This window comes from Nelumbo lutea, chromosome 6 (genome assembly GCF_056320005.1).
Source record: "Nelumbo lutea isolate HS-2025 chromosome 6, American lotus-T2T, whole genome shotgun sequence".
NCBI classification, from domain to species: Eukaryota; Viridiplantae; Streptophyta; class Magnoliopsida; order Proteales; family Nelumbonaceae; genus Nelumbo; species Nelumbo lutea.
The window spans coordinates 71,574,158-71,601,432 of NC_142689.1; the positions used below are offsets into that span (position 1 = coordinate 71,574,158).

At 36.4% G+C, this 27,275-nt stretch overlaps 1 protein-coding gene across 1 annotated transcript; it reads left to right on the forward strand.

Annotated features, from left to right (window-relative positions):
* Positions 1-4,245: 4,245 nt before the first annotated feature.
* Positions 4,246-8,313, forward strand: LOC148849589 (3-hydroxy-3-methylglutaryl-coenzyme A reductase 1-like). The gene is made up of 4 exons (XM_088949835.1): positions 4,246-5,546; positions 6,136-6,317; positions 6,446-6,792; positions 7,426-8,313. The coding sequence occupies exons 1-4, from the start codon at positions 4,501-4,503 to the stop codon at positions 7,666-7,668; spliced, it is 1,818 nt and encodes a 605-aa protein (XP_088805961.1). The 5' UTR covers positions 4,246-4,500; the 3' UTR covers positions 7,669-8,313.
* The last annotated feature ends 18,962 nt before the right edge of the window (positions 8,314-27,275 follow it).

Sequence of the window (27,275 nt, forward strand, 5' to 3'; positions counted from 1 at the left end):
ACCGAAGCGCGGCCTATAAACAGGTCTACTTGTAAATCTTTAAAGGCCACGTCGATTTGTGCAGAATTCTTATCAGCCACTTTAAATGCTGAATCTCTTTCTGAATGAACGAAAGCTACTATTTCCCTAAAAAAAATTGTATTATATTTTGAATTCACATCTCCACCCCACAGCACATTTCGAATTAGCTACTCTTTTTTGTTGACTTGGGCGGTGTTTCTTATTTTTCTAAGAAAACAGCATCATGTCAGAAAAAGCGGTGTTTCAGAAAATGATCTTTTATTTGACATAGATTTTTAGAAAAAATGTTACTCTAACCACGTTTTAGAAATAGGAAAAGCGTAGTCCGAAGAAATGCCAAATTTAATGTTTTCTTAGAAAACAATCCGTTACTGCCAAAGGTGCAATGACATGATATCAATGTAACATCATCTTGGGCATTGAATAATATAGATCAATGTTGAAAACAGTTATACAACATTGATACAAAAAAAATCAGCATTATTTTTCTAAAAAACAGCCTATGTGATAGCATCGATGTTAAACAAAAAAAAAAAAAAAGAGCCATTTTCTGAAAAAACTGTACAACAGACCCTTATGCATACATGTGTTCCTTCCAAACAGAAACATAACATATGACCCCTTCTTTACTCTCTTCTAGGTCATCCTATTCTTTTTGCTGACTGCTAAAGATGGTTCACCATGGCCTACATTATTATTATTATTATTATTATTATTATTATTATTATTATTATTATTATTATTACAACTACTCAAATATCCATCATCATTCTTATCCCAATTATATGAGATTAGTTACATGAACCTATTTTCGCATGACTTCCGAGGAATACTGTAGCATGAGTAAAAAAACACTATTAAGGATTCTTCACTAAAAGAATTTGACAAAACTGTAAATATTCATGGATGTTCAAAATTATGGCGTGTTTGGCAAGTTTTTATGAATGGCCTTTTGGGCTTCAGCTAGTTCAAAAGACCAAAAATGATATTTTTTTCTGTTTGATAACCAATAGCTGGAAATACCAAAAGATGTGTGTGAACTACTCAAAAAGAACAAAAATGCTGAATTTTAAAAAGCTTCAAATGAAGCTTTATGGTCTTTCAGTGTGAAAAAATAGCCCCTAAATGCATTTTAAAAGACCAATAAACTGAATCGCTTATCGGCACACCATGGTTGAGCATCACAATGGCCTCAACACCGAAGCTTGGCCTCCACCAGGAATTGGAAAAGCCCCTCCTCGATAGCTGGCCGAGCTAAGCAACCACACAATGTTTCAGCCAAGAAACGAAGAGCCCTTCCTCGGTCCACCAGGGAGATGAACACCGAAGCTCAGCTCGACACCTCGGTGAGCTACACGTCTATGCAACACTTCGGTCAAGCATCCCCCCTCCTTGGCTCCAGAATTGGGGGAGTGGTGTTTGGATTCCAAAGTTAGAATTCTTCGAGTTTTGTAGCCGACAATTAAAGGACTACCCAACCACAACCCACATTGCGCGAACCTCATATTTTGGCAAACACTGAGGAACATCAAGTGAATCGGATGCTCAACCAGACTTCAACTTGGAGTTTCTCAACCGAAGATTAAAGCATCCTACCATGCTACACCTTGGCCGAACACTTTATGCCTTGACTTCAGAATTGGGGAAGTGGCGTTTGAGTCATGGCTGAAACCTAAAACATGTGATACATGATACAATATATTTTAACACATACAACAACAAATGCATAGACTTTAAATTGCAGAAATTCAGTACTCGAACTTTCAAAATGTGCCAACTTAGTACCTACTATTAACCAACCACTAACTAGCCATTAAGTGGCATTTGGAAAGACACAAATGCCCTTCAAGTGTCATCTAATTTTCTTTATCAGCTATCTAAACATTAACAAAAAGTAAACAGTCTCAAATCTTTGTTTCTTCTATTCAAGAAAGTTAGGTTCACCAAATGGCCATTGAGACGTAACCCCAACTTTCTTGAATAGAAGAGAAAAGGATTTGGGACTATTCATTTTTTGTCAACATTTGGATAGTTAATAAAAACTATTAGATGACACTCGAAGGGTATTTGTGATTTTGTATCTTTCAAATGTCACTTTGGCACATTTTGAAAGTTCGGGTATTAAATTGTTGTGATTTAAAGTTCGAAGACTAAAGAGGCACTAGGCCCAAAGTACAAGGTACTAATCGGGAATTTTCCCTAATAATAATTATAATTAATAGTGATCTTTTTCTAGCAACTATTAAAAGTTAAGAAATTAATAAAAAATAGTAGTTCATAAGTTAAAAAACTAAAATACAATTTAGTTCTATTTAGAGATAATTAATGTTAATAGGATAATTAAAATTGATAATAAAAAGTAAAAAATCTGAAAATGGTAAAATAAACCATTTGTGTTCCATCTAAAAATTATAGAAATTAATTAAAATAATAAAACTAATAATGAGCAAATTATAAATGTCACAAGACTTCTTCTTAGGGATGATTCTTTAAAACTTAGCCCAACACACTTAAGCCTACAAATTTCTAAGCTCAAGCAAATATTTTCTTTTAAGTTAGGTCTATCTCATATCATGTGAGTAGTAGGGATAATTAAAATTAATAGTAAAAAGTAACAAGTCATTTATAAGTTAGCCCAACTTGTCTAGACCTATAAATTTTCAGACTTAAGTAACTATTTTCTTGTGAGTTAGGTCTAGTTCAAGTCTGCACCAAGGCACACATAATGTGGGCAACAAGATTGTAAATTGATAAGACTCGAATCACATCCAGCTACATCCACATTAGCATCTGATTATGAAATTTCTTGATTCACATTGTATAATACTTACACATAATATTATAATATTTGTATGTATACATAATTACATTACATACATATAAAATAATATTTTTATTAGATGATGATTTTAATCAAATTTGATGGGGTTAAATCCACATCCAATTGAATTATTAATCAAATGCAAGTTCTAACGTCCAACTCTGAGATAGTTGAACTTGAAGTCTAATCGGTATTGATCTTTTGGAGTCCAATAACATTCCCAGCGGATAGGGCCCAAGCTAAGCAACCCCCGAGCTCAACCTGGAAGTTATATGGACATATAATAAATATTATTCTATAATATTTAAAAAAACAAATTTTATATTGATAAATGTTTTATATATATATATATATATATATATATATATATATATATATATATATATATATATATATATATATATTCTTTTAAATAAACTAAAATTAAATAAAAATTTTAATTTGTAAAAAAAATTATAGTTTTATGATTAGCACGAGGAAGCATGTCCGTGTCCTAGGCCTAAACAAATATTATTACTTGAGGTGTGGATCAGGCCAGATAAGAAATCTTAAAAGTTGTTAATACACTATCAAAATTTAGCCCGAGATTTTTTTATTTTTTTGGTTCATTGGGCTACACAATGGGGTATCACATCCCCCATAGATCTTTCAACTTCAATATTATCTAGAAATAGTTAAAAAAGAAACCCCCAAAAAAGGAATGCATGCATAGGTTGCACTCAGGTCTTGTTCATTTTCTCTTAACTCTTTTCTCTTAAGAGGAATCTTACAACTCTTAAGCCACAGAATTTAAAACAACATTCTCAGCATTCAAAACTCAAAAGAAAGAAAAAATCATTAATACCAATATACCTCTAGATATAATTATTGCACTAAATGAAAAAACCCTTAGATTGGTTTAGTCCAATTATGACTGCCATAGTGTGTGCAACTTGCGTGGACTATGTTAGGATGATGATCAATCCAAGCCTAATCCAAAGTTTTAAACATTGTCCGAGCTTAAATTAATTTAATTATGACTATACTTAATTTTATATATTTACTAATATTTAAGTATTTTAAATATTTAAGTGATATTTATAAAAAAATATAACATTTAATCATTAATAAAATAAAACACTAACAAATAATATGGAAAAAATAACTATTTTATTAAGTAATAGTAATAATTTATTATTTTTTAAAAAAATTAATATAAATAATCCAAATTATTAAATTAATAAATTATTTTTATAACAAATTATTCAAATAAAGATTTTAAACAATATGTCAATATTACGTTTCTTTTTTTTTTTTTTCATTGATAAAAATCTCGTACATCGCACAGTTCCCGCTAGGAAATGCCCGAAAATGAGAGAGTAGTCAATTGCATATTTGCGTTGGGTTTCGCACGTGAGAAGAACGCGGTGAGAACGTGAATTCCATAGTCCATAGAAGTGTTTCTGCACACCGTACGTGTGGCCTCTCTTCTATAAAATGAGAAATGCCTCCTCGCCATAGTTGCCAATCGTCATTTTATAGAGCAGCACAACTGCGAGGCAGAGCAAAGCAAAGCAAAGGCACTACAGGAGTCAGGAGACAGGAGGTAGAGGACTCCTCCCCTCACCTCTCTCTCTCTCTCGTCATAAGTTTTGCCCCTCCCTCTTTTTCCTCCTCAAATGGACGTCCGCCGGAGACCCACCAAACCTCCACGTCCGGCCATGGCTGCACCCGGCGGACCTCATCAACAGCATCAGCTTCACAAATCATCCAAGGCTGTTGATCATACCGGTCCCCCGACTCCACAAGCCTCTGATGCCCTCCCTCTCCCTCTCTACCTCACCAACGGCATCTTCTTCACCCTCTTCTTCTCCGTCGCCTACTACCTTCTCCACCGCTGGCGTGACAAGATCCGTACATCTACCCCTCTCCACGTCGTAACCCTCTCCGAGATCGCCGCGATCGTTTCTCTTATCGCCTCCTTCATTTACCTCCTCGGCTTCTTTGGCATCGATTTTGTGCAGTCCTTCATTACCCGTGCCTCCCACGATGCCTGGGACGTCGACGACGAGAACGAACACGAACAGTTCCTCCTCGAGGAGGACCGTCGACGCGGTCCATGCGCCGCCGCGGTTGAGTGCCCCCCCATCCCTCCTCACAAGGCATCCCTCCCTCCTCTTCCGCCTGCTGCTGTTCTTCCTCCCAAGATTGTGGACCCTGCCCCCCTCATCACCCCTTCATCAGAGGAAGATGAGGAAATCATCAAATCGGTTGTCGCCGGTACCATTCCCTCTTACTCGCTCGAATCCAAGCTTGGAGATTGCAAGCGTGCCGCGGCAATCCGCCGTGAATCCCTGCAGAGAATGACGGGAAGGTCCCTTGCGGGGTTGCCATTGGAGGGTTTCGACTACGAGTCCATTTTGGGGCAATGCTGCGAGATGCCAGTCGGGTATGTCCAGATTCCGGTGGGAATCGCTGGTCCGTTGTTGCTTGACGGAAGGGAGTTCACAGTGCCAATGGCCACCACGGAGGGATGCTTGGTGGCGAGCACCAACAGGGGTTGTAAGGCAATTTATGCCTCCGGCGGGGCCACTAGTGTGTTGATGAGAGACGGGATGACTAGGGCGCCTGTCGTGAGGTTTTCCACTGCCAAGAGAGCTGCGGAATTGAAGTTTTTCATGGAGGATCCAGCCAATTTCGAGACATTGACAGTTGTCTTCAACAAGTAAGTTCCATGCCTTCTGTAAATACCACTTACTTTCCATGTTTTTTCTCATTTGATAGATTACTGGTTTCATGGGTTGTTTTGATTTTATTTACACACTAATATTTATTTTTTTCCGGGTTGTCTTTTAACTTTTCTTGGTGCGTTGTCTTTCTGGACTTATCGACCTGTAACGTGTTCTTTATTCTTCTTTTCTGAAATTTAGTCATAGATTTCATACTTGGAGTCTTGGAGATTTGGTCAATTTTGCTGTTTTTTTTTTTTTTAATTTCTTAGTTTGTTTCCTTTTGAAGACTTTGATTTGCCTGGCTTAATGAAGAAATGGTTTCTTTTCTCCTAACTTATTGTCAAAATTGAGATTATTTGGATGTTGATGTGTTGTCGTGACTGAGGAACACTGCTACCTAGCTTGATCTTTATGTGGCTGCGATTTCCACCACCTCTTTTTAATGCTTTTAATCCCATTAAAAAGAATTCGATTGATGATCAGTTCTTAGTTGTAGTTTCTTCCCCCATGTTAGAGAATTGGGTATTATCGTAAAGAGATTATTATGCTTACCATGGATATCCCGTTTGCTACTGGTTGCAGATCTAGCCGATTTGCCAGGCTACAAAGCATCCAATGCGCAATTGCGGGAAAGAATCTCTACGTGAGATTTAGCTGCAGCACTGGCGATGCAATGGGGATGAACATGGTATCCAAAGGCGTACAGAACGTCTTGGATTTCCTTCAGAACGATTTCCCCGATATGGACATTATTGGCATCTCTGGTTAGATCCCCGAAACTTTTGCTTCTCGATACGAAGTTTATGATTGAGAGGTGATTTTCAGAAAATATTTTCCAGTTCCCAATTGCTGGTTCGATGATCTCGTTTGTTTCATTTTGGGAATTGGCCAGGTAATTTCTGTTCAGACAAGAAGCCAGCTGCTGTAAATTGGATTGAAGGGCGTGGGAAGTCTGTTGTATGTGAGGCCATCATTAAAGAAGAGGTGGTTAGGAAGGTTCTGAAGACCAGCGTTTCCGCCCTGGTGGAGCTCAACATGCTCAAGAACCTTGTTGGGTCGGCAATGGCTGGAGCACTCGGCGGTTTTAATGCTCATGCAAGCAACATCGTGTCTGCAATTTTCATAGCGACTGGCCAAGATCCCGCACAGAATGTGGAGAGCTCTCACTGCATCACCATGATGGAAGCTGTTAATGATGGAAAGGACCTGCACATCTCTGTGACCATGCCCTCCATCGAGGTAGCTGACCTATCCTCCCCTAAAAGGCTAAACTAACCCCTTGTCTCCATTCTTCTCCATTATTTTAATATTCTTTATTTCTTCTCACTGTATCAAGTTGGATTCGGTTAGCTAGCTCTTTACGGTTTTACAGCCTCCTCCATAACCATAAGAAGTGCATCATCATCTTTTTATTTGTGACTACCCTTCACTCTCATCTCATGGAAGAAAAAGAAGAATAAAAAAAGGAAGTTTTTCAAAGTTCTCATCACGATCAGAATTGTTTAATTTCGACTTGGCCGGGAAAGAGTCAGTGCTCCTGCTTGTTTGAATTAAGACTATTTCTAGATCCTATCCCCTAGGGGGGAGCGGGGGAGGTTCCTGGGAAATGGCTTTCAGCATCAGTTCCCATTTAAACTTTTGCATTGCCAGATAATAAGTTAGTTAATTAAACAAGGTATTGTATTGCTTCCCCTTAAATAATCCAGACTTAAAAAACAATATTTTGGGTAAGAAAATTAAACGAGAAAAAAAATATGAATCAACCCTGTCATGGAGCATATTGTTTATTTTTTAATCTACGGAATACAGGCCTAATTATTATTCAGAACTCATATTCTCATCTATAAAACTAATTTGATGGGTTTGTTGCAGGTGGGCACAGTTGGTGGGGGAACCCAACTCGCATCTCAGTCAGCTTGTCTGAATCTGCTTGGCGTGAAGGGTGCTAGCAAAGAATCTCCAGGAGCAAATTCAAGGCTGTTGGCCACCATCGTAGCTGGCTCTGTATTGGCAGGGGAGCTTTCTCTCATGTCCGCGCTTGCAGCCGGGCAGCTTGTGAGGAGTCACATGAAATACAATAGATCAAGCAAGGATGTCTCTAAAGCTGCCTCTTAAGCCAGGCAAAAAGATAGGGGCCTACCATGAAAGAACAGAAGCACAAAGCAACAAACTTCTCAAAACAAAAAAAAAAAAAGTTCAATAATAAAATTTTAGTGAGGTGGGGAGAGAGTGAAAAGAATGACAGGTTGTTTGGGGGAAGGTGGGGAGGGAGAAAAAGGAAGCTTGAGAAAGAAAATCCAGTAGAGACAGCAAGCCTGGTTGTATTCAGTATACATATTAATTTTCTTCTTTAAAAAATTCAAGCCTTGTGAAATTGCAGAGTTTCATAGCTGGAAGGACTGCAATTATGTAGAAAAGGGTTGTTTGAAGGGGAGGTGGGGCCTAACATGCATATTTGGTTCGGTTTTTCTCAGACTCCGCCATTTGTCGGTATTAAAGAGCCTGCAAAGGTTTGGTTTGGCTTAGTTTGATATGGTTATATTTTTCTCGCGGTTGTGGGCCTTTTCCCCCATCTCTGTTCTTTCTTTGTGTTGTTACTGCAATTTAGTTTTTGCCCCCTGTTTTTTTATGTAGTGTAGGAGAAGGAGATCAACATCTCAAATTTGATCTATAATTGTTTGGTGAAGCCATAGTCATAGTACTTGTTAGTTTGTATTATTTTCGTTTATTTATAGCACCCTCTCATCAGATGTGCTTGTATTTTTCTTCTCCGTTTTTTCTTTCTTTGCCGTTTGCGTTGGATCTTTTACGAAAATCATTAGTTAAAATTTTACTCTACTCACTTCAATCTTGACTACACATCATTCAACAACCTCGACCCAATATAGATTTCCATTTACTTGAAAGTGATCTAATTTCTGTATGCATTCCTGCTGGGGTGTATTGTGGTGAGAGGTGACAAAGCTACTAGAGGCCTTGATTACATCGTTTATCCAGATATCGTGTTGTGTACAGTGTAATATAATGTAACCTAAGGAGGTGTAGGGTTGGTTACATGGCTGTTCGGATCTGTAACTTGATCGAGTTGAACGGAAGGCTTGTCAAAAGACTCCTGCAACTTGCAATCCACGGTGGAGTGGAGTTAACAGAAGATTTGTTACTTGTAAAGCATCGCCTTCAATACTAATCGGATTAAAGTCTCAACAGCAAATATGATCCTAGGGAAGAAAGACATTGCCTCCACTATGCAACCCAAACTTCTTCGTGTTTAGAATGGTCTGCACTTACAGCTGATTTGATCCCTGTTAACAACCATTCTAACCACGAAGTTTGGATTGCACAGGAGACCGGAGATAACCGGAATGGTTTGCGCCTCCTGAGCTCGCAACAACAGTATGTCACGAATGACCAACAACCACTTGGTGTCTTTTTTGTGCATTCAGATGTGTCATCTAATGGACACAAATTTATAAAGGAGCCTCGCTCATGGGAGTAATGTATCTTGCTCAGCCTGGGTTCCTCACCTGAAATGATGGTCGTATTCTCCATTTACTTGGTCACTTGCGCTGTCAAAGGTTCAAAAAATCGACGCGTATTGGGACAGGCCGATATGTATTATATCGGGAGCGAATGTTCAAAGTATCGTTACGTATCAATTGATATGTATCATTCGGAATCCTTCCAATACACCCCTACAGTGAGTGTATTGGGGTCTGACTGGTTTAAGGGATGGAGGGGGGTCCTAGACAGACTCCCCTGAACCAGTTTTGAAAAAAAAATAAAAAATGGTAAAAAAATGAGTATCAAAATGACCGATATGCATCTACCGGACATATCAATATTTTAAACCTTGTCAGAAGTATCCCAAATATGCCCCTACAGAAGCGTAAAAGAACCTTAAACTGCCGCCTGAATCAAATTTAAAAAACAAAATTAAAAAAAATAAAAAAAATATATATCAATACTGCAGCATATCGGATGTATCAATATTTAGAAACTTGAGCACTGTTATTATAATTATAAATTATATATCTATGTAAATGCAACTATTTGGATTTTGGGTAAATGCTTTTTATTCTCAAAAAAAAACACTTGCCCTTATTGTAAGTGTACGCATCGGTTCGTTTTCAAGTAAAATTTTACAATGGCTGCTGTTTTTACCATAAATAGTGTCATTATTGAAACACAAATGTGTGTTCCCTAGGACCTACAAAATTATACACCTGATTTATCACGTGTCCATTAATGAGTTGCCATCGTTCTGATCGACACAATGAATTTCCCATTTTTCTCCAGTATGACCCACATGGAACCTTCTGCCTGATCATCGCTATTTGACCGTATCCGAGGTTAATAAGATGCATTGGTTCGAGTTGGAGTGGGAAGATAAGACCGAAGATGCCGTGATGCGTTTTCTTCTACCACCGACATTAATTACATTGAAAATATCTCCTCATGAATAATAATATGCAAATATGAGAAATATTCCCCCTATAGAGATGGGTAGGTGTTTTTTTGGATAGTCGTAGGTTTTAACATTACAATAAATAAGAAATAAAAATCAGATATTCTACCCATATGACATTACATTGAAAATATTTCCTCATGAATGACAACATATAAATATGAGAAATATTCCCGGTATACAATTGTGGTGAGACACGGGTAGGTTCTTGTAGATAGTCATTACGTTTTAGCATTGCAAGAAATAAAAAATAAAAATCAATCAAAACCCGTATCAAATTACTCATACTCTTCATTATCTCCTCTAGGAATGAATTTCACTCTCATCATCTTTGCCATATGTTACTTTGTATGTGTTTGGTTCCGTTTATATTTATTGAGTAAACGCTGCCACATGTGCCACGTCAATAAAGGCCTCATTAATTGCATCCATACGTAATCGATGTTTGTTTTGCTTTTGCAAACATCGATTTCTATGCGCCTCTTCCATTTCAAGATGCTACATTTTGGAGTTTCCTGGAACGAATATGTGTTTATTGGCACTTTGCTAATGTGGTGCTTAATGGTGCCTATGTGTCATAAACGCCCTCGTTAATTACTTTTTTCAGTTTTGAAACCACACAAGTACAAAACGTTTACCCAATAAACGTAAATGGAACCAAACACCCGCTTTGTTGTTGTGTATGCAACTATGCTTGATGCAAGCAATAGAGCTCCTGAAGGAAGGGGTAATCCATCATATGAATGGTCGAACCATACTGAATGGTAGGGCAAATTTAAATTTGTTTTTACCCTTTCAGGAATCGCATTCCCAATTTTAGAAAAACTACATTTTTCAATGATCATTTTTGCACTGAACTTGATCAGATATGAAACCAAAAGAAAATGAAAAGAATACTTGATACGGATTCCACACGTGCAGTTCCCAAAGTGGATATTCACACCCAAAGGGGATACCAAAACCAACTTCCACTGGAAATGGTGTAGCTTGAATTGAAATTGATTCAGCAACGCAGTTCTTCAACAAGAACTGCAATTCAACAGCTTGGATTGAGCAATGGAGATGAGTACGAAATTAATCTGATTTTTCTTGCAAATTTAGAAGTGGGAACTAATCTCTATCAGTCTAAGAAGTGGAGAACGAACTGGGTTTGGGTAGCAAGAGCAAAGTGAGAAAACTGAGAGCAAAAAAGGTGAAGGCTAGAGTAGTTCGCCATCCTCTATTTATAAGCCTTAAAGATCAGCTCTCCTAATCCAATTAGGAGCTTCCTAATCCAAATCTTTATTTGGATCTGGACTCTGTAATTGGATAAGTGTTATCCTCTTATTCTATTGTTGATCCAAGTCCATATCCATACGCATATCCGTCCATGTCACATGATTGCTTTAAGCTGTCATGTGACAGCATGATTAATGCAATTAATCATGGGCCTTAGCCCATTTAACAAGTGGCTCCCGTCCCCTTTTAGTTGCTGGCCAATTTGGCTCTCTTTGCATGGCGTGGGACCCTAACAATGACCTCACATAAGCCCATATGGGTTCAGCCTAGCTTCTGTAACAAAGCCTGGTCGAATTCACTATTAAGCATAGTGAATCCCTGAGTTCATCAGTATGGGCTCTCAATGGGCCCAACATTTACACTAGATGGTCCTTGATTCCAGCAATCCTATGAAGGCCCAAGGACAATGGTCTTTAGTGAGATTAGCCCATCAGGTGTAACAACCCTAAATGGTCTTATACTTAACATCTCAGCCCTTAATGATCGAACACTGCCCGATAAGAAAAGGCATCTCCCTCAGCTACAATGTATAGTGTTGCACTCTCTGCTCGAATGGATCCCGGGAATTAAAACATTTTGCAAACATTTTTCATAACACATAATATATATAGTCAAACAAGTTTGAAATCGACTTTCGCCAGTTTTGGTTTCCATCAAAGAGAGTGCAGTCCCCAATCATTCACTTTGTCTAGCAAAAGGACTGATCTTGCTACTGTGATCACACACTCAAGTGAATTCTCAGATTGCCCCAACATACCTAGGTTTTGACCCCTAAAGAATCTCACTGATTGGCATATCCAACACTTAATGCAGTATCATAGTCGAGTCTGGGGGTTAGGTGTAACTTTCCAGTTTTGCCCACTAGTTTCAGGTTTAGGGTATAACTGGAAAATGGTCCAGGTTCAGTGTTTCAAACAAACACACTACATGTGCTTCGGATCTAACCCTGGCAGCTGAGACAATCTACCCCAACTGACTTGGCAACACATTAGTATCAACATTGGTAGGATAAATCTCCCCAGGTCTATCCATCAACTAAGAGCATTCTAAACTAACACAAGTCTCATAAGTGTCTAGTTTAAGGGTAATTACACAGAAACACACCAAGTATACCATGAATCAATTATGTACTTTTATTCATTTACAATAAATGTTTAATGTACATCAATCTGATTGGAGTTGAGGGAAAACACTGTTTAACAGCTCCAGGCTCCTTCCTTGCCTCTAAGAACAACGAAAAAACAAAAGTACTGCTAATCTTATTCAGTGCAGACAATTGCATGTAATTTATAGGAAAAAAAATGATAGGGCATTTTGTAAATGTATGGAGTATGTAGAACAAGCATAGTTCCCGATAAAGATGTAAAGAATACAAACCTATGACCTTGAGTAGAGGTGTAAATCAGGTTGTTCCGCCTACAGCCTAGCACAAAATTGGACCAGCATGGCACAACAGCCCGCGGGCCATGCCAGGCTCGGCACGATGGTCCGTGCCATGCTAGGTTGGGGGGTTTGTAGTCCATGGGCTGGCATGACATGGCACGACCCACAAGGCCTATAGCAAACCACGCTCGGCCAGTCTGAAACTAGCCATCTCCCCCCCTCCCCCCCCCCCCCCCCACCTAATGGCTAGTTTCAACTTGGGGGGGGGGGTTTACATAAATACCCCCTAACAACTATATAGGGGGTATTTATGTATTTTGCTTATGAAGGAGAGAAAAATGACAAAAATGCCCCCATCAGCTATATAACAATTAGTTTAGGAGGGTTTTTTGGGTAAAGTTATAAATAACTTTATAATGACCAAAATACCCCTCTCAACAATAAAAAAATAACTAGTTTTAGGGTATTTTGGGTAATTGAATTATGTTTAATTCCTATAAATAGCCCTATCCTCTACCAATCTTAGAACACTAATTCAACAATTGGTTGATTGTCAGATTCTCCAATTCTCAAGTCTTAACTTTATTGAAGTTTCAACAAGAAGAAGGTTTGCTCAACCAGCTCAAGTATATCAAGTTAGCAATTTAGGAGGCTTGGACATTGAAAGGATTTAATCGTTGAAATCAAGTTGGGATTCTAAACTAGCAATCCAGGTAAGTCCAATTAAATTAATATTTATCTTTTTAGAATTTAAAAAGAAAATGTCTGGCTCTTCCCAAAACCGATTCCCTAACATGTTCACTGTTGACGATATTTAATCGCATCATGATAGTGTTAACATTGATGCTATTGATATTGATAGAACTATAACTTTCGCCCCTGGTATTGATACTAAGGTAAAAAAATAGAGGTCCACTAAGTTGAGTAGCTTGGTTTGGAAACTATTTAAAGTAGAGGATATTGAGGGAAAGGGAAAAAGAGCAATTTGCCAAAAATGTAGAAAGACTTTAGCTATTATAGCAAGGGTGGTACTAGCCATTTGAGTAGACATTTGCTCACACATGAGAAGGAAGAAGAAGGGAGAAAAACAGCACAAACACAAATTGGGAGGGGGAGTTTTGGTACATTTAAATATTCACAAGAAAAAATGAGACAAGAATTAGCGAAATACATTGTACATGCAGAACAACCATTTATGTTAGTTGACTAAGCTTGAAATATGGTTGCGTAATTCTGTAAATCCACAATATAAAAAAATTTCTAGGAATACTATTAGATCGGATGCTTTAATTTTTTTTTATTCATATAAACAAAATTTAATTTATTTGTTATCAAATCTTAATTCTTAAGTTGCAAATACTTCTGATGTTTAGACATCTAAATTTAAAATAAGTTATATTTGTGTTACCGGCCATTTTATTGGTCAAAATTGGCTTTTAAACAAAAGAATTTTAAGTTTTACTAGGTTGAATGGCCTCATACTTGCCCAACTATTGCTGCAAGCATTTTAAATGCTTTGCATGCTTATGGAAAAGAAAATAAATTATTATTATTATTTTCTATTCATTTTGATAATGCCAGCAATAATGATTTTGCAATAAATATTTTAAAATCTCAATTAAAACCATGTTTAAATGGTAAATTGATTCATACCATATGTACATGTCTCATCTTAAATTTATATATTCAAGATGCCTTGAATATTATTTTTACTCATATTTCTAAAATTAGAAATTGTATTTATATATATATATATATATATTAAAAGTTTAGAGGCAAGAAAACAAAATTTTAAATATTTATGTCAAAATTATGGTTTAAAATATAAACATTTTATATTAGATGTAAAACATAGGTGGAATTCTACCTATGCTATGTTAGAAAGTTTTATTTCTCATAAACAAATTCCTACTGATTTTTATAATGCAAAAATGCCTAATGATATTATATTTGAGGAAGACTGAGAAATGACAGTTTGTATAAGAGATTTTTTTAAATATTTTTATGATGCATTTAATGAATTATTAGGTATTTATTATCCAACTGGTTGTAATTTACCTTATCAATTAATGGTAATTAGTGATTGTTTTGCAAATATTGGAAGAACATTTCTCCCATTTATTGTTTAGCTACAATATTAGAGCCTAGGATTAGGAAAGATGGTTTAGATATTTTGCTTGAAACATATTATGAAAATATGAATATTGAAATTGGAAATAAAAAAGAAGAAATTAATAATTTGTTATTTGAAATGTATAGTTTATAAGAATTTGAAACAATAAGAAATATTCCTACAACTTGTACAGCATCTTCTACTTCTGATCTTGAGCCCAGTAGTAGAAGAGAAAAACTTTTTTATTTAATAAATAGAAGATAGAAATTTGCTACTTCTATAACAAGTTCATTTACTGAACTTAATTTTTGTTTACAAGCGAAGTTTTCTAGTTTAGGTGAGGGAACAAATAATTTTGATACTTTAGGCTGGTGGAGTGAACATTCAAAAAATTATCCAGTTCTCACCGCCATGGCACATGATCTACTAACCCCTCTAATGTTTATAATTCCATCGGAGTCTTGTTTTGGTGCAGATACCAAGGTTTTGGATGACAAGAGAAGCTGCATGAGCAATGAAAGTATAGAGATGTACATCTGCTTTAAAGATTATCTAGATGTAGAAGATAGATTACAAGACAAATGAGGGCATGATACTAGACCGGATATTTCACCTGAAGCAGATGTTGGAAGTCATGATTCATGAAGTTGACTAGTTGTATAGAATGTTTTTTTTTTCAAATTATTGTAATTTTTTATATTTATTTATTTTATTTGCTAATTTTTAACAATGTAATTTTGTATTTTCAATTTGTAACTATATTGTATATTTTATATTTTATTAATTTATTCCATTTTCATATTTCACTCATCCAAGTATCCAATGATCCAATCATTGTATTTGTAATCTGTATCATTCAAATTTAAATGAAATAAAATTGCTAATTTTCTTTCAATTTGTTATTCCATCATTCTTATTTGGTTAAGTATTTTTTTTTCATTTATGTGTTAGATAACTTAGATTTCTCATTTCTTAATTTTTCAAATAGTTCCCAAAGTTCAAATGAAAGTTAAATATTTTAGTTTTACACTTTTACTTAGAAAAGAAAAGCAAAATTTTCAAAAAAAAAAGCAAAAAGGAAAGTCAAAAAAATCAGTCTACCATAGTTCGGCCTAAGCCCGCAGCATGGCACGGGCCCACACAAGTCTGGGCCATGGGCCGTGCCGGGCCAGCACGACCAACTTTACACCTATGAGAATCCTTCTTTCATCTGAAGTAGACTGTATAGGAGGTTCATTTGAATTCTGCATTGAGTGAGGGGTCGGAATCATTAGAATTGGGATATGCTCCGCACACAAGGCACCTCAACGACCTCAAGTACGGAAGATGTTCCCAATACATGGTGGGATGTACCTGTAAGGTTGGTGTGAGGTGCCCTTTGTGAGGAGCAGATCCTGTCTCGAATTATTAATACATGGTGCAATTAATTTGCACTAACTAACAATGACTAATGCATGTTCTTAATCCCATCTAAAATTTGGGTCTACGTTGGCCTATGTGCCACATAACATGTTCCAATCTAATTTTTTGCGAAAATTCCCAATTAGTATATTGTACTTTGGGTCTAGTGTCACTTTGGTCCCCGAACTTTAAATGCGACAACTCAGTACCCAAAATTTCAAAATGTGACAATCCAGTACCTATTGTTAACTAGCTATTAACAGCCATTAAGTGACATTTTAAAAAGACACAAATGCCCTCCAAATGTCATCTAATTTTCTTTATCAACTATCTAAACATTGACAAAAAAATTAATAGTCCCAAATCATTGCCTCTTATATTCAAGAAAGTTGGGGTCACCAAAATGCCCATTGTAACCCCAACTTTCTTTAATGAAAGAAGTAAGGATTTAGGACTGTTGCTTTTTTGTCAATGTTTAGATGGTTGATAAAGAAAATATAATGACACTTAAAGGGCATTTGTCTCCTTTTCAAATGTCATTTAATGACAAGTTAACTGTTGAATAATGATTGGTATTGGATTGTCACATTTTGAAAGTTCAGATACCGAATTGTTAAATTTTAAAAGTTCGGGGACCAAAGTGACACTAGGCACAAAGTACAGGGTACTAATCAGGAATTTTCCCTAATTTTTTTTGTTTCATATGGTTACACAAATTGGTTTTTTTATTCTTAGGGATGGTAATTTGTTTTATTTCTATCGAATATCTAATTTCTTTTATTTGATTTGGTCATGGGTGGAGATTGCCTTGGTGGGACAAGACGGGCTTGGGATTGGAGAGTGAATTTTCCACCCTATTCTGATCCGGATTATATATTAAATATATTATATTTAAAAATATTTTTATACTTAAAAAAATTCTTATTGCAAGTAAATTTATTTTTGAAAAATATTTTTAATTTAAAAAATTTCAAAGACTCAGTTACCCAACAAGGAACCCTTCTCTCTCGGAGATTGGAATAAAGATTAGGATTTATTTCAAAATCATAGTCGTGAGAGACATGGGATATTGTCCCCACCCTGGACCCGCCTCATAAATCACGTTTATTTTAAATAAATAAATAAATATATATATATATATATATATATATATATATATATATATATATTATATTTCTTTAGCTGTGTTTTTCTAAAGGATCCGGCCTGGTTGGGTGGTTGTTTCTAAGCCTAGTCTTTGTTGGATTTTAATCTCATAAGAGATTAAATCCAATGGGTTTGATTGGCCAATTACATGAGAAATTGCACCTGTACACTTGTTTGAAAAAATCAGTTTTTCTCTTACAAAACCCAGTTTTGAACTTGTCCCACATTGGAAAATTATAAGTTTTGTTTTCAATATTTCAATAGGAGCTGATTTACACTCCTTAGAATTAGTAGAGGAGAGTATGGGGATTCGATACCGCGCAACGCGCGCGCATGCGTGTGTGTGGCGCAATGAGGCGCTTTAGAGGCGCACTTTGCTCGCACTCGTGTGGCTTGCGATGGGCGGCTTTGGTTTTGGTACGTTGATGACCATTGATCACCATTGATGAGATCAACGGTCACGATTCGATCGGGTGTGATCAAGAGGCACAATTCAAAGTTAACAGTCACCAACTGTTAACAACTTTTTAAACAGAAGGTGCCTTCTCTAAACCAGCACCTACATTTTCCTCATACCTCTTCACAAGTTATTTAAAGAGCATGAATCAGACTCCAAAAACACAATTTCGAAATTCACTATCTCTCTCTCTGTCCGGTCTGCTACAGTCTCACAGAAGGTTTCTTTGGAGACTCTTCAACTTTGCTGGTTGCAGATTCTCGCCCAAGGCTCTGTTATATCCTGTGAACGAATTTGCCTGTAATCCAACAACAAACTCAGTAAAACTGAGTGGGGGCAAATAACGTTGTAAAGATAGTGTTTTCAGATGTGCTTCAGAGCTTCTCCTCCTAAGTGTCAGTGACCCTATCTTCCCCAACAGTCTCTACCAAAAACCATGTGAAATATTGTTATGGGTGGCAAGGTCATTACGTTTTCTGGGGTTATCCACGCACCTCTGCTTTCTTTCTTTCAAGCTTCAATTCTTCAACACAAACGTGGCTGGCTTGCTTTCACCAAGAGAAGTGAGAAGAGACTGCAACCTACTAATAATACGCACGCATGAACATCAACCTCAACCACGCTGCACACACTTTATTAGCATATAATGTGCTGCTTTCAGTTTTCATATTTCAACTTTAATCGTCTCTTCTCCATTTGGTGAAAAATCACTTATTTTAAACAGGGGTAGTATAGGTATTTTTTTAAAATAACATGACGGGCTAGGATAGGCCAAAAGGAAATATTTTTTGAAGGTCAATGGGTTATAAGGCGGTGTGCCTCATAGCCATATTCATTAATTCAACTGTTCACGATTACAATCTTGAAAGTTAGCAGAATTAAAAAAGATGGACACGCATAGAACATGTACGCATGTGGTTAACAGTTAGGCCGTGTTTGGCCAAAATATGAGCAGCACATTACTAGTACGTGCAATCCAACTTACCAAGCAGTGAGGAAATTTTCTAATAAAAAGTCTGCAATCTACGATCGACATGTGAATCCTCCCAAGAGTGCGAGAGCCAAACTCTAACAGACTTATAGTCACAATTGTAGAATCTCCCTCAATAATGATAGAAGAGAGCCCCAGTTCTAAAGCAAACAAAAAGGCCGCAAGAGCAGCTTTAGCTTCTAATTATTCTAGGAAGCTTTAGAAACTTTAATGGATTTGCCATAAATAAAAGCCCCTGAGTGATCACGGATCACAACACCTAAACCCCCATCTGACGACAATAAAGCACCATCAAAGTTGATTTTGTGCATAGAAGGTATAGGTTTCTGCCAAAAGTGGGTGGAGTCATCTAGCCTTGAGATGGTAGTATTAGAAATATCCACATTAATCGATATAGAGCATCGAATCTCCTCCAATTGGATTTCCTATCTACCACATGAAAACGCTTCCAATAGTAAAATATGATAACTGGCTTTCATTAAAAGGAGAGTCAAGTTTAAACGAATTCACATCCGCGGCCCACAACATCCCACAGTATATTCCCAACATGTATTGGGAACATCTCTCGATGATGACATCATCGATTTTAGTATTGTGGGACGTTGTGGGGTGCCCCCTTGTGGAGCACAAATCTGAACTTAGTTTAAGCCAATGAAATAGCCAATCCTACAGGCTCCAATTTATATGTTCATCAACTTTTAGGTTCAAACATGATGCAAAGCAAATTGATTTGGTCACTAAACAGCCAAAAAAATAGATTGTGAATGGCTTCAACAGCAGTGCCACATACCAATGGTAGGAATAGCATTCATTAAGCATCTCCAAAGAAAAAATTGTACCCGTGGTGGAAAATGTTTAATACGCCAAAAGCTCTTCCATGTTACTATGCCAAAAGCATAACATGCATTAGAATGGTGTGCAACATTAGATGATAAGAGATTGCATATGGAAGACATTGTAAACCTCCCATGAGGAGTAAGTGTGATCCAGACAAGCTTGTCATCAATCTCCTCTACATTTATTGGTAGAGGTAAAATCTTTATAAGTTGCACCACAGAGGGATTAAAAAACTAAGAAAGTTGTTCATGCACCCAAGATCCAGTGTGAGGGTCAATAAAATATGCCACATGTAGTACAAGCATCTCATGAGGTAGAGAAATATTAGTGCTGAGAGGAGTCCAAGGTTTAGGCAATCAAGGATCAGCCAAGGCATCTATAGACCAACTGTTCCCAATACACCATTGACAACCACGCTTAAGATAAGTTCTGCATTTAAGCATACTCGTCCAAATGTAAGTCCCTGCGCTTTTGGAAAAAACAGTTCAAAAATTCTTTTGTTAAAGGTATTTGGACTCCAAAACCTTTACCATAGATGTGAATGCTCAATCAAAAATCTCTAACATAATTTAGAGACAAGGGAAAAATTGAAACGGTGAAAATCTTTAGAACCCAACATAATTTTGAGGTAGTAATATCAGTCCACTTGTGTTAATATAAATGTTTCTTATCATTAGAAAAGCCACACCAAAAATTGTGGGTCAAAGATGTAAGTTGTTGACAATGGAAAGATGTGAGCATTTTAGTGCTCATGATGCAAGTCTAAAATTAAGTACTAAAAAATTAAGTACTTGTTGAATAAACACTTGAAAATAAGTCTAAAATTTAAGTTTATCCAACAAGCACTTATTTTCAAAATACACACTTATTTTAGACTTATTTTCCAAACACAAATAAATGTTTATTAATGTGGTAATGGTTCCGATCCAAAATAAGTATTTATTCAAATAATCACTTATTTTTAAGCACCCAAAATTAGTATTTATTCGAATAATCACTTATTTTTTGAGCACCCAAAATAAATATTTATTCGAATAATGACTTATTTTTAAGCACATCACACTTTGCCTACAGAAGCAACCCAAGAGCTGCTTAAACCCATCCACCCACATTGCATGGCATCTGCAATCTGGGCGCGCCTGATATTGTGCCTTAATAACCGCCAACGAAAATGTTGTGTTGTGTGTGCTGGGGGCCTATCATCTTACATCTATCTATTTATATGTCATCTAACCAATATAACGTTAATATATTTTAAAGGATCATTCATTCAACAGTTACCCACTCAAAAATCAGAAAATTTTCTTTTTATTTCATCGATCAGAAAAACAGGAGTTCTTGTCAATAACTTTTTCTCGGTAACATATAACACGTAGATGTTGTCTGACACGGTATGTTTCTAAAATACACTGACACGTTTGATACAATACAATAATCCTCCTTTCGCTAACATTGCCAAACGGTCCCCATCAAGCTCAGCAACATCCAACGGACCCACCCAGTCTTATTTTCACTCAGGAAGTCAGGGTCAACCACAAACTTCTTTTTTTTTTTTTCCTAACAATCTGCTGCGAGCTCTGAGCTCCGACAACCACTGGAAGAATGGAAGATGCCAACTCTGAGAGCTTCTGTTGTCATCGCCAAATTTATGAAGGACAGATTCATCTCTCACTGTAGTTGCAATTTGCAACTTTAGAGTATTTAGAGTAGGAACTATTACAGGCAATGTTTTTAAAACCGGGCCGAATTCGACGGTTGAACTGAAAAAATTGGGATGTTTTATCCCAAAATCGCTTTTGATAAAAAATGGTTGATTTAGTTAGTGAACTGTTGATTTAAGTAATTGAACCCCATCAAATCATTTGACTATCGAATGGTTTTTGGCTGTTTTTTGGATTTTTTATTTTTTAATTTTTGTCAGAATGGGCCATTCATTTAGAACAGATGATCAGACCATTCAACCCAGGAATTGGACCCAGAACAGTCCACGGTCTGGTCAGGTTTTAAAACTTTGATTAGTCCTGAACAGACCATTAACTTGGTGGGATGAATTTGTGCAATGCCAATCCATGAATATATTATACACATTGGGAAATTTAGCCCCCCCCCCCCCCCAACCCAATAGGGTAGGAAATGGCCATTCCATCAAATGGGAGAATGCCATTTTAATAGGAATGGGAATAGAATTCCAATTCCCTCCAACCAAACAGTTAGAATTGGAATAATCCATTCCAATTCAAATTTCAGACCTCTATTCCCATAAATCAAATGGGGCAATAATTGGTTTGCTTTAGTTTCATTCGGTTGCATTGGATACATCCTTTCCAACGCTGAAAAATAGTGTGAATTACCCGGCCAGAACAATTGGTGGTGTTTGGGATTGATGCCGATTTTTCAAGAAAGGGTGCCACATCAGAACCATATCAACTATTTAATTGATAAATCAGTCAGAAACCGTTTATTAAAATCGGTTTATTCCAATTATTTTTGGATGATATAGCATCTGCTATAGATAGAGAAATAGCTCCCATAAATACAAAAGTCACACAAGAAAAACCGTTTTTAGCTATGGTTTTTCCAGCAATAGACAAAAAACCGTGGCTAAAAGCACTATATATAGCAACGGAATATACCATCCGTGGCAATATTTCCATTTTTTGTATTCAACCTGGCCACCGTTTCCTGTCCGTGGCTTAAATATAATTTAGGGTAAAATACAAAAACCTTCCCTTAAGTTTTTGATAATCATAAAAACCTTCCCTATAGTTTTACTTCAACAAAAATCTCCCTTAAATTTTTAAAAATTCAATAAAAACCTCCCTTTCATCACTGATCCAAACGAAAAACGTTAAACTCATGCATCAAATGTTTTTAAATAGCCATTTTATCCTTTTTTTAATTAATTTATATATTTCTTTCTTTTGGTACGACTAGTACTAGCCTTGCTCAGCTTTGCTTGCTCCCCCTCACCACCGATTCCGACCACTCTGGGCCCTTGATCTAGTCCAGGGACAGCTTGGCCAAGGAGATTGTAAGGACGCCAACCTCCAGCTTGGCCTTCACCGACTCTAAACAATGTCTATTAGCTGGAACTACCTCTAGAACTTGTGAAGATGTGCAATTGTAAGTGTTTTCTGTCACGAATTATGGGAACTGCCTCCAGAAGTTGCGAAGATGTGCGATTGTAAGAGTTTTCTCTCACAAACTGTGGAATTGCCTCCAGAACTTCTACACATGTGGCTTTAAAAAATTGACAGTAATAGCCAATTTCGGTGAAGTTTGATCAACTTTCCTAGCAAACTACAGGTTCAGCCGAAAACTGATTGCTTCCAATGAAAATGAATTCAATGAACCTTAAAGAGAAAACGAGATGAGCCTCTAGCGATGATTAGCCGATGACTATTCTTTATGTTCCCTTTTATTCATGGCCTTTATGTTATTACCGCTGAAAATTTGAGTGTCCTCCTTGGTAAAAGCATTAACTCGATGTTTGTCCACAGAAACCAGAAATAAGGGTGGAACCCAAATTTGTCAAAAATATTTCAGACGAATTCTAAGATCAATTTCTCTTTATTCCAACTTGGTAAAAGCATTAAGTCGATGTTTGTCCACACCAAATTCCTTGTTATCCAATCATCCCTTATGTATTCATTTTTGTTGAATTTGACAGACCAAAGTTTATGGTCCAAAGTGAAGGTCTTGAATATGATACACGTGCATATAAGCAACTGTTCAAATGCGATAAGGATAATTTTGTTAATTTTCTTTTTTTTATGAAAAAAAAATATTGAATGAGTTTATTGAACAAAGACTACTATTGACATTTTATGTAAATGTGTTGTTGCTATAAGATTTTTATAGCAACCATTGATGTAAAAAAAAACTGTGGTAATTTAAATGAATTGTTAATACTTTAAGCTACGGATTCATCTAAAACCGTTGCTATAGATATTTGTAGCCACGACGAAAACCGTTGCCATAGATATTTATAGCAACGGTACAATATAAATTTGTTGTAATAAATTATTTTTTATTAGCAACGGTTAAAATCTGTGGCTATAGGTTTTTGCCACATCAGTATCCGCCACTGAGAAAAAAACTGTGGCTAAACCATTGCTATAGCCATTAGCAACAGTTTTTGGTATTTTTTATAATATTTTTGTCCGTTGCTAAAACCAATTTTTCTTGTTGTTGTGATTGCTAATAATTTCTACCAAACAAATTTATAACCGACGACAACAATATCACCAAACAAGCAATTTCTCAGAAAACAATAAATGATATGATAAATTATTGATTTTTGCAAAATCTGAGCATCAATCCCAACCCAAACATAGCCTGTGCCTTAAATCTGATCATCACCAAAATAAAAATTCATACGACATATACCCAAAATTATGTTCGTGTCCAGTCCAAACATAGCATGTGCCTTTTCAGAATTTGTTATTGTTTATGCTTTATAAGAGGGAAAGGGAGAACGAGGGGAGGAGGTGCATTCATGTGCTCATCAATTAACACCAACAAATGTCTCAATTTTTTTCAGTTATTGTTATTGGGAATCTTTCTGACCCCGAGACGGAGAGAGTAAAGTAGTACTATAACACTACTGTTTTTTATATGCTGTCAATCTCTCGACATCGACTTCTATCGAGTCAAATTTGTGTTAACATCGTTTTAACAGCATTTTGCAACCTTGTATTGGGAATATCTCTCCAAAAAATAAAGCATACAAGTATAGAGATATTTCCAATGAAAAGCAGTAAAGGCTGCTCGAATGGGCTTTTCCCTAATTGAAGCCGAACTTCAATCTCTTTGCCTGCCCGTATCTCATTCCCCACAAGATCATTGATCACGTCAAAGACAAGCTCCCTCCAATAAAAAGGCAGGAATCAATCGTTTGCATTTTGTTATAACTTACACGTCAGAATAGGGCGATCATGTTTTTAGCCCAGCCCAGCCCAGCCGGCCCGGCCCAGTCCAAGTAATGGATATACCCTTAAAATAGATCATTGATATATGCATGGATTTCCTTACAATGTCAATATCTATATTTATATTACATATAAAAGTGTGGATGTAGTGATTTTTTTAATAAAAGTTATCTTTTATTTCTTTGTTTGAGAAAAGGTATAAAAGTCATTTTATTATAGTTTTAGTGTCTCTTTTAATGGCTACTAAAATGCCTATATTTGTGTAATTTTATTTATTACTTTTCACCTCATTTATTAACTCCCATTTTTTCTTATTAAATCTTATATTTAATTTATTTTTAATTATTAAGTGCTACTAATTAGATCCATGTCAATATTTTTAACAATATTAATCTATATATTTTAAAACTAACTAAAAAATAAAACTATTCTTTATCCAAGTGGTGATTATGCAATTCAACTATCCGAACCAAATTGATTAACCTATGAAATCACAATTAGGTAATAAAATTTTAAAAATAAAAATAAATATAGAGAATTACAAAAATGTAGAAAAAATAGATGCATTTGTGACATTTTTATTAATCAAATTAACAAACTAAGTGTAATAAACAAGAATTATTTTTATTGATAATGAATGAAATACATAATTTAAAACTAACCAAAAATGAAATTATCTTATTGTTTAGAAAAGATCAATAGTTCAACTTTTGGGTCAAATCTGTTAACCTTTAATGTCATAAATAAATAGTAAAAATTAATAAAATATAAAAATACATGAATGAAAAATACATAAATTTTGCAATAAAAAACATTCACACACATGTATAATATCATATCTTTATCATATTAAACAAAAAGTAAGCGTGACATATTAGATTATTTTTACAAACAAAAATACAAAAAAAAATTATAGAAAAAGTTGAATACATCTGTAATTATATATTTACACTACTACTAAAAATATGAATAAAATTGTGGAACTTCTTTTGTTTAAAATACTCATTTTTTAATTTAGTCCCTATTTAATTGGGTGATTTAAATTGTAAATTGAACTACTACTTTTAACCTCATTCAATTCCCTCTATTCAAATTTTATTAATAATAATAAAAATACATAAAATTTATAGAAAATTTTGGATACATTATTGCTATCATTATCATCATCTACAACCCAACGGATGGATTTCAAAACCTAATTGTGAAGGGGTCCAAACCTGGGAGGCCGGGGCATTTAAACTGTAGAATAATCAGTTGGGTTGTAGCCATCTATGCCAATACAGCCAACTACATGGGTGTTAAAAGTAGATCATAAAGTAGGGGTGACAATTGGACTGGATTTGGTCCATTCCAATCCCATCCAATATGAGTCTGTTACAAATGGATCAGGTTCAATCCATTCTGATGAATGTTCTGGACTATTTTGGACCAATCCGATTTAATGTCTGAACTGTCCAATTTGTTTAAATTGGTTTCAACTCGAATCTGATCCATTGACACCTGTATTCTTATCTTCTATTAATGGATTGGATGTTTGAAATAATCAAACGAGAAACATCTTCTGAAATAATCAAAGTATGCCCTAATCAATTTCTTATGAAAAAGGAAAAAAAAAATAGAGAATGAAAAAGATTGAAAAAAAAAAGAAGAAAAAAAGGATATCAAAAGTTTTTTCCCACATATTTTCTAATCTCCATTTAAAAGATTGAAAAAAAAATAAAAATAAAGTAGCATCTACATCCATAACCCTTTGGCCTACTATTTAGAATCCCTTTTACCTTCGACCTCCTATCCAAAGATTTATTTCACCCTGATGAAGGAAGATTTGGCCCGAACTCACCCTTGGCCCCAAACCAGAAAGCAATCCGGTGGTCTGAACTCCCTGCCTTGTAACAGCTCGGGATACCCCTCGCCGAACTGATCAGCCCTATACATACCTCCGAACTCAAGACTTTGCCTCGCTCACCACTCTACTACATCACCTTCAGGGCACCAAAACCAAACAAACCGTACTATGTCTGACACTGAGGAAGTCCATACCCGAGGGTGCCGTCCCTGACTGACTTGGGATCTAACGCTTGACGACCGCACTCTAAACGGCCACCTGCCACTGCCTCCGGGCACTGCCATCTCCCGTTAGAGAGTCGGTTAGACAGTGGCAGTTCTGTCCCAGTAGAAAGAACGATGGCCGAATTGACAGACGCAAGGGTAAGCATACCCGACCTGACAAGGGCCTCGGAGCGAGTGCGCGAAGTGGTTATAAAAGGCCCCCTGCCCCCAACAAACAAGGTATGTGAACTTTGCGCTATCTGGTCTACACTTTGCCTTTGAGAGATTACTGACTTGAGCTTCAGAGTTATCATACCGGGTTCCCCTCGGAGTTCTCTCATCTTTCCTGTTTCAGGCTCCCCGACGCTCCAGCTCAAAGGCGAATTCATTGACAGCTAAGACCGGCTGGATTGCGCACCATCAATTGGCGCCGTCTGTGGGAAAGCTTCTAAAAGCCTCCCTCTAAATCTCTTTTACCTACCCTTCTTTCAAAAACTCCAACACCGAAATGGCCTCCTCCAGCAGTGCCGAACGTGGAACCGAAACAGCCACCACCGGAGAACAATTTCATGTTCCGGCGGTGTGCATTGGGCAGTTCACCATCCCCCTTTTAGTGGATGGGATCCCAAGTCTGAATGTGCCATAGGCGGTGGCACCTCTGAACACTCCCT